Source organism: Onychostruthus taczanowskii, unplaced genomic scaffold (assembly GCF_017590055.1).
Source record: "Onychostruthus taczanowskii isolate IOZ18803 unplaced genomic scaffold, ASM1759005v1 scaffold84, whole genome shotgun sequence".
Taxonomy (NCBI): domain Eukaryota; kingdom Metazoa; phylum Chordata; class Aves; order Passeriformes; family Passeridae; genus Onychostruthus; species Onychostruthus taczanowskii.
The window spans coordinates 3,495,789-3,507,446 of record NW_024506332.1 but is presented as its reverse complement, the minus strand read 5'-3'; the positions used below and the strand labels follow the sequence as shown (position 1 = coordinate 3,507,446).

At 44.5% G+C, this 11,658-nt stretch overlaps 1 protein-coding gene across 1 annotated transcript in view; it reads left to right on the top strand.

The window, feature by feature from the left end:
* Nucleotides 1-5,544, top strand: part of LOC121346723 (protein PF14_0175-like) — a gene marked incomplete at its 5' end in the record, with an annotated part of 6,491 nt that extends 947 nt beyond the window's left edge. Inside the window, 8 exons of the mRNA XM_041424754.1 lie at nt 1,041-1,193; nt 1,416-1,526; nt 2,042-2,183; nt 2,356-2,849; nt 3,340-3,525; nt 3,745-3,855; nt 4,775-4,916; nt 5,438-5,544. Of these exons, the coding sequence (XP_041280688.1) occupies nt 1,041-1,193; nt 1,416-1,526; nt 2,042-2,183; nt 2,356-2,849; nt 3,340-3,525; nt 3,745-3,855; nt 4,775-4,916; nt 5,438-5,544 (1,446 nt within the window). The remainder of the gene's footprint in view (nt 1-1,040; nt 1,194-1,415; nt 1,527-2,041; nt 2,184-2,355; nt 2,850-3,339; nt 3,526-3,744; nt 3,856-4,774; nt 4,917-5,437) is intronic.
* Nucleotides 5,545-11,658: the final 6,114 nt, after the last annotated feature.

Below are 11,658 nucleotides of genomic sequence, written 5' to 3'. Positions count from 1 at the left end.
GGCAGCCACCAAAGCCTTGTGCTTCACAACACTAAACCAATTTCTTCTGATACCTGGAGGTTTTTCCCTGGAGCAATGATCCCATCTCCCAGGGCTAAAATGACGTATACATGGTAGGATTCTTCCAGAACATCACAGCCCATGTGATTGGGCCCATGAACTGGCAGCTGCATCGCCATGCCATACTCAGCCATTGGGACTTTCAGAACAAAGTGCAACAGAGCCCCGATTTCTGCACAGCAAATCCCCAAGGGTGTTCAAGGGCAGGTCTTTGTGAGCATTCCAGGCTGAGCCACAGAGCTGGTGCTCACTGGGGACTCCAAGAGAATCTGTCCCTTGCACAGCTCAAACATTCCCAGAGCAGCAATTCTGCTGAACCTGGTTGGCTCTTAGTGACACCACCACCATCCTGTAGAAGGTCAGCCAAGGTCTTAGGCATCACCTCATGGGGTTTTGTCTTTTCTTTTCCAGATTTCCAAGGACCCCAGTTGAATCTGGGATCATGCATTACCCTCGATGTCCTGAGAGTTGTCGACCTGAAGTACTGCATTGGCAATGGCAGTGTCAATTTCCCGGTGAGAAAACCTTAGCCCTTAGCTTTCTAGAACTAAATGGGGTGGACCTCAAGCAGATGCCCAAAGGCAACCCTGATGCCCTTCTTGCCTGGCATCTCCTCATTGACAGCTTCCTGCTGGAAGGTTCAGATGCCTTTAAAGGGCAATGGGAGAGCCGTGGTTTCCATCAAAGCCCTTGAGCGTGGGTTTACTCTGGCCAGTGCCACAGTATGCATGAGCATGCCTCAACCTCTGAAGGCAGCTGTCAGGGGCAGCACTGATTCACTGAATCCATGAAAAGAATTCTTATGGCCCCGGCCCACTGGCACAGCCCTTATTCTGGGTCCTTTGGAAAAGACTGAGTGCAGGACAGGCACTCCCCAGAGGGCAGCACTTCTTCCACTGTGGCAGGGATTTTTCAGAGAATTTGGGGATATCACTGTCTCCTTTCAAAGGTGAAACATCTTCCTTCCTTTGGCTTTTCAGACTCAGCAGATTCCCAGCGGCATCTTCAACAACACACAAGTCATCATTGGTGGCCAGTCCCAAATTGTGACCATCAACAGGCAATGGCGTGTGGCCGTCATTGAGCAAAGGAACATCACTGGGTCCTGGAAAACCATCTGGAACTACAACACGGTGAGTGGCAGGGACAGGGGCTCCTTCAAAAAGCATCCATGGAGTCTGGCTCAACGTACAGGTGGCCCAAGGTTGGTGATTGTTCCTTTATTCTGAGTGTTTGGGGTCCACAGTTTGGGGCATCTTCACTCAGCCCTCGTTATGATTTCCATGCCGAATTTATCCCAACATTAACAGTCAGAAAAAACAGAAATGTGAGTGCTCAATAATTTCATTTCACAGGGCGTCATTGCAACCAAAGTCACTCAACAGAACGCCTGCTACATTTCCATCATGAACAGAAGCGAGATGCCCCGCTTTGATAACCTGGCCCGCCTGGCACAAGAGAGCAGGGTAAGATTCAGGAGGAGTAACAGGTTCCTGCCCTGGGGATCATTGGCCCATTTCTTCATGTGCTTCTTCTTTCTGGAGAAGTTCAAGTGGTCACTAGTGGCAGACTTTCCTTTCACTTAACAGAAATGTAGATGAGTATTTTGCTTTAGGAATGCTTTGCCAAAATGAGAAAGGGGCGGCATCATTCCCTCCCCCACTTTCTCTGAGGATGTTGGCCTCTGCAGCTCCCTGGGCAAACCTCTTCTTTGTAGAGCCCTTCAGTGCTTTTGTTGTGCTGCCACTTCCCCTCAAGTTCCCTGCACCTTGAGTCCCTTAGAACAAGCTCTGCCTTTGCAGCTATTTTGGACACTAGCAAGTGATCCCACAGGCCACCAGTGAACTAAAAGGCAGTTTGTCCCTAAAGTCAGTTGGGAATGAAACAGAAGTCCACTGTCCTCCTCCCAGAGCAAGGAATAGCCCTAGCAGGAACTAGCTCCCAGCAATGAGTTTGCTGACTGCTGATTTTTGATGTTTAGAACCTGATCGGTGTTTTTGGAAGACATACCAAGAGAATCACCTTTGTCACCAATGGACTGGTCAACAACCTCTACTCCTATGGAACAGAGATCACAGCTATGTGCAGCGGACTCACCACCTACATGGCTACTGAAGTTCACAGTGAGTGCAAGCATGGCAATTCTCAGTGTTACTGACCTGGTCTTTTTTTCCTTGCAGCATGACTAAGGCAAAGTTGCTGCTCTTCCACCTCAAAACACAAAGAAACACTCCTGTAAAAGATGAGCTAAGGCCTTAGGCATCAGCTCATGGGGTTTTGTCTTTTCTTTTCCAGCTTTCCAAGGCCCCCAGGTCACTCTGGGATCATGCATTACCCTCGATGTCCTGAGAGTTGTAGAGCTGAGCAATGGCAATTGGAATGGCAATTGGAATGGCAATTGGAATGGCAATGGCAATTGGAATGGCATTGGCAATGGCAACTGGAACAACAATTGGAATGGCATTGGCAATGGCAACTGGAATGGCAATTGGAATGGCAACGGCAATGGCAACTGGAACAACAACTGGAATGGCAATTGGAACGGCAACTGGGATAACAGTTGGAATGGCATTGGCAACAACAACTGGAACAACAATTGGAATGGCAATGGCAACTGGAACAACAATTGGAATGGCATCGGCAACAATATCTGGAACAACAATTGGAATGGCAATGGCCAATGGAATGGTAATTGGAATGGCAACGGGATCTGGAATGGTACTTGGAATGGCAATGGCATTTGGAATGGCAGTGGCAACTGGAACGGCAGTTGGAATGGCAATTTCCCGGTGAGAAATCCTTAGTCCTTAGATATCTTGAACCAAATGGGGGGTAGAACTTGAGCTTGCCAAAGCCAACCCTGATGCACTTCTGGCCTCAAATGTCCTCTTTTGAGAGGTTCCTGCTTAAGGCTTCAGATTTTTTAAGAGAGCACTGAGTGAGCAGAGCTTTCTTTCCAAGCTCTTGAGTGTGGATTTAATCTGGGCAGTGCTCTTGCATGCATCAACCTCTAAAGGCACCAGATGGCAGCTGTCAGATGCAGTTATGATTCACTGAATCCATGAAAACTATTCTTATTGCCTCTGCCGAATGCCACAGCCTTTTTCTTTGTTTGTTATTTTAAATATCTCTCCATCCTTTGAAAATACATCTCTACTGCCATCCCTTCCTAGATCAGAGCACTTATTCTTTTCTTGCAGGGATGTTTTGTAAATATATGGTGTGAGACCTAGGTACTTGCACAGTCTGAAAATATTTAATGTGGTTTTCTTGTCTCAGCAGTCAGATAACAACCAACAAATCATCACTGATGGAGATTCCCACATCTCCATCTCTGGTGGCGACTCTCATATCTCCATCTCTGGTGTCTCACAAAGCATAAGCATCAATAGCCAAACACAGAAGGCAATTATGGAGCAAAAGAGCAATCATTTGTCCTGGAAAACCATCTGGAACTACAACACGGTGAGTGGCACAGAGGGGGCTTGTTCAAAAAGTATAGAATGAGACTGGCTACTCATACAGCTGGCCCAGTGACTGGGATTGCTGCCTTTGTGCTAGATTTCTGAGTCCATATTGGGTAGAAACTCACAGCATTTCCTATTGTTTCAATCCAAACTTTATTCAAATGTTAAACAGTTTGAAAAAACTGAATTGTGAGTGCTGAATAATTTAATTTTACAGGGTATCATTGCAACAAAAGTGATGCCAGAGCGAACATGCTACATTTCCACCATGAACAGGAATGAGATGCCTACCTTTGCTACACTTGTCAGAGTGGCTGCAGAGAGGAGGGTAAGAATTTAATGGAGAAGATACTTGGAATGTTGCTCAGTATTTGAAAGTAAACAGATGTGGAAGCCTGCTATTTTCAAAGCCTTTTAAACCATTAGGTGTTTAGAAGTGATTTCTATCACACTCTTAATTATGTAGTTCAATTTATTTTGAATTACATTTTATTTTAAAAGGTTCAAAAATAAGAATAAGCTCTTTAAGGCAAAGATTTCTAATTTTTAATTAATGTTGTAGACATCCTGGGTAATTTTCACATAGTTTGCAATGAGTTTTTATACTGACCTCTTTTTAATACTCTCTTATGACCCAAGAATGTAGATATGTGGTAAGGTAATCTTTATAATCTTCCACTCCTTGCATGGTAAAAAAATTAATTTCTTTGGTGTAGGTGTAGTTGATTAAGAACAAATATCCCAATAACCTGGAAAATTTTTTAAATCATCTCTCAAAATGTTTGCAAATAACTACCATGTTAGCACGAGCTCCACCCACTAAATTAACACAGACATTTTAAAAATGGTATCAGCATTTAGCATACTCACCTTTGGTAGGCACTGGCTTCCACGGAAGATTCAGAACTGAGGCATTAAAAAAAAATCAAGGCTTTAAAGAACAAGAACAACTAGGGGGAAGAAGAAAACCAGCAGAGTGTTATCAGTAATGGCACGGCAAAAAGATTCAGCTTTAGCTATAAATCATGGCTTGCCTCAAGGCTTTACCCCCTTAGAACAAGCTCTGCTTTTGCAGCTGCCTTCAAGTCTCCCCAATGGTCCCACAGGCCCCCAGGGGATTAAAGGGTGTTCCTAAAGGCAGTTTGGACTCAAACACCCAGCCCTGAGTCATCATTGCAGTGCTAGGAAGAGGCCTAGAAGGGAACCAGCTCCCGAGGGCTTGCTGAATTCTGGTTTTTGGTCTTTAGAACCTGATTGGCGTTTTTGGAAGACCTACCAAGGAGATCACCTTTGTCACCAATGGATTGGTCAGTAACCTCATGTCTTATGGAGCAGATGTCTTCTCTATGTGCAGTGGACTCACCACCTACATGACTTATGAAGTTCATGGTGAGTGCAAACAAAAGAATTCTGTCTTTAAGTGACCTCGCATTTGTTTCCCTTGGGGAATGAACAATGCACAATTGCTGCTCTTCCACCTTGAGCTGCACAGAAACCAAAGGCTTCAGCAGCTGTACAAAGAGTTTGACATCTCCAAAGCTCAGGACAGAAACAAGGGCATAGTCTCAGCCTCCTTAAATGACCTGATCTATACCACTACTACCCCTTTCTGTGAAGTTTGAGGTGGCTTAAGTTACTGTGTAGGATTTTACACGCTGATATCCTCTGCAATGCCTACACTAATAGAAAGGGTAGCTCTAAGCACCATTGTTCTCTCATTTCTGTATTATAGACCCAGTGTTTTTTCATGACTTCAAAGAGATTTCTTTTCTGTCTATTCAATTATTTCTTATACAGCAGCTATGGACAACCTAGTCCATTTCAAGCAACAAAAATGAGCTCTTATCGATTACCTAAGAATATCTTCCCCCTGAACTAATTGTAATTTTTTTGTTTGTTTTTTTTTTAAGTACCCCAATACAATCAACAATCATGCACTGCACTTGACGTCTTGAGACTTGTGGAGCTGAAGTACTGCAGCGGCAATGGAAAGGTTGGAAAATCTTACCTTTCTTGAACCAAGATCCAGCCTTCAGAGCTGCTGCCCAAAGCCAACCCTGACACCGTTCTTCCCTGATATCTCTTCTTTCAAGAGTTTTGTTCTTCATGGTTCAGAAGCTGAAACAGATCATTTGTTGACTAAAGCTTTCAATTAAAAACCTTTTGCATAGATGACCTCTGGCTTGTTTCTCATTACCCCTCAATCATCTTTGAAACTTACATGGGAATATTTTTATTGTCTCCCTTCTGCCCCATTTAAACCCTTCAAATGCTCTTTTGATTGCCAGCTCTCAACACAGGACACAGACAAAGAGCTGGGCAAGCCCCAAGGTGTGTATGGTACAAACACAGCATTCACAGTTAAGACCTTCCTTTCCTGTTTGGGGTAAGATGCCTCGCATTAAGAATCTTGATTCAGGTGGCACAAAAGGCAGAAAGAAAGAAGGGGAAAGCATGGAATTTGCCTTTTTTAGGGGAAGGGGATTCTCTGTGGAACTTACCATGTTGTTCTTATAAAGCCCTCCATTTTCCAGTGCATAGCAAAGACTGGCTACAGGGCATTGTGTTGAACACTGACATGGATGAAAATGTGCTCCAAAGATGCATACACAGTATAAACACAACTGCTGATCCCTTGGGAGAGTGCAAGATTCCCACTCATCTCCTCCCAAAGGCCTTTGGTTCAGACATGGACATACAAAAAAACCCCCAAAAAAACCCCCTGTCTTCCTTAATGCTCTAATGATACCTACAAAATGAAAGATTTCTTCCATTTTTGCTGCCAGGAACATCTCTTTCTTGATAGCAAATTCCAGATTCTCTCTATGAGATCCTCCCAGTGTTCAGTAGTATGAATTGAACACAAATCAAGCTAAGAATAGAGTCATGTTTCTGCTGAGCTAACAAGAGCAATTGACAAAATTTCAGTCCCCATCTACTTCTACATTATAAAGCTACAAAATTACTCTTAAATTATAAAATTGCCAGAAAAATCTGATCCATTATTTGACACTAAAAACCACTAGTCATCCACTAAAAACCAGGTAAACAGGAGAACCCTGAGCATCAAGTGAAAAGTAAAACTGCAGCATTTCAATTCAAGTCTGATTAACAAACAGAAATTTAAACATGTAAAAGGAAGACTCAATCAAGTTGTGCTGAGATTATATGATCACAATAAACTCTCATGGGGGACACACGGGGTTTTTCTCCAGGTACTTTTCACAAATGTTTACTTTATCAGGGAGTCAGCAGGTAGTGGGAGAAAAGGTAAAGAGTGAAGCAACACCTCTAAAAACCAACATAATTCTGCATGCTCCCATTTGCACTCAGGTGGGCATGTCATGCTTTAGATAAAGGCAGCGTGACATAGCCTAGAACACTGTGGCTCAAGGACAGAATTAATCACATTCCATAGTTAAAAGCTTAACTCAAGCTCCAGCTTCAAGGATGAAACCAGAAATAATTTCATCAGTTTTACTCTTGCTAGATAGCAAGGAGCAGAAAAACACATGAAAATGTGTGGGCACAGAAAGAAACAGCAATTTGTGGAAAGGGTGAAATCTGGAATGTTTCTTACCCTTCGGAGATTGCTGCACAGTGGGACAAGAATTTACTATAGAAACAGAATGCTTTGAAACTGACACAGAGACAAACCTGTACTGAAAGAAAACAGGGTATTTTATGCAAAGCCCCATACAGTACCTGCCCTTTTTCCTGGCTACTCTACTGCTGTCACTAGTTACATAAGCTGTGCTTAATGGCAAGTGCCTGAGCTGTACGTTTGCCACACAAACTGCTCAAGCACTCAGAGGCTGATGGAAGATGTGGAGGGTCAGCGTTCCAAGGGTGATTCATTTCTGTAATGGCCAAGTTGGCTTGGATTGGTGGAAGCCAGGGACAAAACTGCTTTCCAACTCATTGCTAATGACACTGGAGGGAGGAGGATTGTACAGCTTGGTTTGTCTTGCCTTTCTTGAGAAGGGCTCAATTTACGGAATTTCTAAAAGAGGACTTTCTTGCGACATGTACATAACATGCAAAACAAGACTTTGATGTGTATTTGGTATCTTGGAAACAAAGGACATTCCCTGTCTCCATTTGGCAGTCACAAATCAGTCCGATTAGAAGACCTATAAATCTTCCCCCTTGGTAGTTTATCACTTTCATTCTCCGTATTTGACACCTCGAGTAAAGTATGAAGTGGATGTAAAACATGAAAAGCCGAGCGCTCCGCTCACAGTGCTGGCAGACTGCTGCACCTCCTCAGCACTCACAGAGCTCCAGCAAGGTGCCAGGCAGGAGCACAAGGACAGAGTGTGGCCCTGAGCAGCACAAGTGACAATTGGGCCTCCCCTTCCCAAACAAAGATCCCCTGGGTTTTCCAGGAACAGCCGCAATAATGATCCTCGGAAGTGGATGGCAGAGGAAAAGAGTGTTCAGAGACATCAGATCAGAGAGACACCAAGTCCCCATCGTGCCAGTCTGGCACTGCAGAGGAAGCTTTAGTTTGCAAGCCCACCCTGAACTGCAGCCAAGGGCACAATCAGCACATGGGGACTGGCAGAACTGCTGTCAAACACAAAGCACTTGGGGAGCTGGGAAGTGAGCCCCTCTGGGAGTGCTGCTTCTGGAACCTGGAAAAGGCACAGCAAAAAAGCAAATCCAAATTACCACAGGCTCCTGGGCCATGGCTCTGTGTATCAAATTCAGAGAAAGATTAAAATGTACTTCCTAAATAACAGGGGATATACAATGCACCATGTCACTGCTCCTCCCTCACACATGTTTTGCTCCCGCTAGTTTTTGGTCCCTTTCTCAAATCAGCCCTTAGTCCATAATCAGGTGCTACTCTCCTGAAGAGACTCTGTGAAGATTAAGGGCCATGTCTGACAAGAAGAAAGCAGATCCTCAATGAGCTCAGAAAGTCAGGGCAGCAAAAGAACTCAGCAATTCCGATGGTTTAGAACCAACCTTGTGATCTCTAGGGACCCACGTAACATTTTTAACATAGCAAGATTACCACCCCCTTGGCTCGAATGGTGCTTTTGGTCAGAGGCACAACTTCAGGCTGAGTCCTTTGCCACATTGGCACAAAGCATCACTACAAGTTTACTGGGAATCTCTGCTCTGCTTCTGATGATCATTGTTTTCCATTTAAAAGTGACTGGTCAATACACTGAGCTTACCACGAGCACTTTTCTCTCACCTCCCTGTATGCCATGAATTCAATCAGGCAGGTATCAAAGCCTCCTCTTATCAGAGCACTTCCCCAGGAAACTCGTCATGCTTCTGTGAACACAGGGCCCCTGCCAATAAGGTAAACCCATTTTCAGATTTAACTTTGGGATATTATGTATAAAAAGTAAGAGTACACATCAATTAGCAGCAGAGCTGGCCTGGCCTGCCATCCAAATGAAGTTCCCTGTAAGTATACCTATCATTTCCCACAAAAGGGAAGGAGGTTGAGATGCTGGAGTGTGTCCAGAGAAGGGCAACAAGGCTGGCAGAGGGTCTGGAACACAAGCCCTATGTGGAGGGAGCTGGGGGTGTTTAGACTGGAGGAGGCTCAGGGGAGATCTTACCACTCCCTACAACTCCCTGGCAGGAGGGTCCAGCCAGGTGGGGTTGATCCCTACTCCCAGGTAACTTGCAATAGGACAAGAGGACTCAGCACCAGGGGAAGTGTAGGCTGGACAACAGGAAGAATTTCCTCACAGAAAGCGTGACTGGGCATTGGAATGGGCTGCCCAGGTAGCTGGTGGAGTCACTGTCCCTGGAGGGCTTTAAGAAAAGCCCGGATGTGGCACTCAGTGCCACGGTCTGGGTGACAAGGAGGTGTCAGGCCATGGGTTGGACTCGATGACCTCAAAGGTCTATCCAACCTGGTTGATTCTTTGATTCTGTAAAACTTCACCAGATTTCAGAGGAGATGCTTGAAAACATGTTCCTACAGCCTCGGGACTGTTTCTGGTGCACTGTGTGCTGCATTAGCTTTTCAGCAGCAAATTCCTTCACCTGCCCTAAGCAGGAGAACACATCATACACGTGGCATTACTGGAGGAGGCAATTTACCCTGTACCAAAGTCTCCTGTCAGCCTCCATGACACATTTGCCTAAACAATATAATTGAAAGGACCAATATTTTTCTTTCCCTGTGACTATTTGCACTGTAGGAAGCCTTTCTTTCAACCAGTGCCTCTCTCTAGCAACGCACTTCTCTTTCCCTGTATATTGTTTGCAACAAAAAGGGGATTTTGTTCAACTTTAACAGGGCTACGTTGCAACCAAGGTGTTTTCAAAGAACACCTGCATCATTGCTACAACCAGCAAGAGGTTTTGGCTTGGCAAACCCTTTCCTACACCACCTCCAGGAGACAAGGTAGGATGGTGGTTGAAAGTGGGGCCAGTGGGGTCAGTGAAAAGCACCTGCTCCTACACACGCAGGAGAAAAGGCTCCAGGAACTGAAGAGAACTTTCTCAGCAGGGCTGAGTTGCTCTAAAAGTTCCTTCCAAAGTTGCATTGCCCAGGAATAACCCCTTCCCCCATACTAAAGAAGTGTGCAGAGGCTCTGAATAGTGCTGGTTTTCCTAAATGCTGTTTTCTGGCTTTGTTTCTTTGATGCTCAGGGACCTGGGCCTGCCAATTGCCACCGAGAGAGAATCACTTCATCATCTCCAGGAACACACTCCAAAGCTTGAGCCCATTTGGAAAGTGCATCCAAGCCCTGTGCAGAGGAATTCCCTCCTACCTCGCTTACCCAGCTCCTGGTGAGTCTGCTACTGACAGCCTTTGTGTTCCAAAATAAACAAGTGCTTGCTGTATACGTTAAGAATGATGCAGTTCAGGTTTTAAGTGACTTTTCCTGGTACATTTCCAAAACTAAGTTGCAAAAATTTCCACTACAATGTTCTCTTATTTTCTCAGTCTAATCAGTTGTTTCTTTTTCTTTCAGGATCAAAGTTCTTATCAGGCTCAAACTTCTTAGAGCAAGATAACTCACACTTGAAAGTTAAGATAAATTAACTGCCTATTACTTCGCTATATCTTCTACATTAACCATTTAAAATCAGGTGAACTAAAATCTGGTTTTATAGAGATCAGCATAACTAAGGTATTTTTGCTTTAACATCTTACCAACATATTGCAATAGTTTATTTTAGAAATAAGCATTGTCATGCCATCTGGCCAACTGCAAACAGACAGATGCATTATTATTCTGATCAGCCCAAAAATCAAGGTGCAAATAACAGACTGGAATCGCACACACATGCTATTAAAGAACATTTCATAAAGGTTTAACACAGGAGAAAAGAAGCATACTCTAACCAAGTGCAAGTTGGAAATCTGAAAGAGTCAAATTACAGTTAGGTTAAAAGCAAAGCAAAAAGCCTGAGCCTACTTTCTTCATCCAAAACTTCAGCAACTCACTCTGTCTGGAAAACACCACATCTTCACCTGCCCTCCTCACTCAGGGCCCCTTTGACAGGAGTTACTCCAAGAGACACTTTACTCCAAGGAAAAGGGTGCAGCAGCCCGTTCTCTTCAGGAAAAGCCTGCTGGGGACTCTAAGGGTCAACTGATGTGAAAACCAAAGCAAAACTGCACCCAAGAATTTTTTAGCACCTCCAAAGAAAAGCAACCGTAGAGTTGCAGCACTTAAAGAATCGTTCCTGTCTGCCTTGCCTGGGGTTTCTGGAGAGACTCTCCTCTCCTTTTCCGACCTGACTCTGCATTTTCCTTGAGATGCCACAGGCACAGCCCTCTTCCCTGACCCTGCTGGGAGGCACTGGGAATGTGTCCCTGTGAGCCATGGCACAGATGATTCCTTCCACACGCCCCAGGCAGCCGGGATGTGACCGGAGCAGAGTCTGCGGTGCCGATCTCACAGCCCCGCGGTCACCGCGCAGCACAGAGAGTACCATTAAAATGCCAGCACCTACAATCTAATAAATGTGTTTTAATTCCCTCATGTATGTTAAGACAAATTGCAGATTTTGAAAGAACCTGACTTCCGAGGGATTTTTTTTTTTTTTTTACACAAAATTGATATACTGATTGGACACACCACCAGCAGGCCTAATACCCGTCTTGTGAGTAAAAATTACCTCAAGAACTGTAAATTAACCG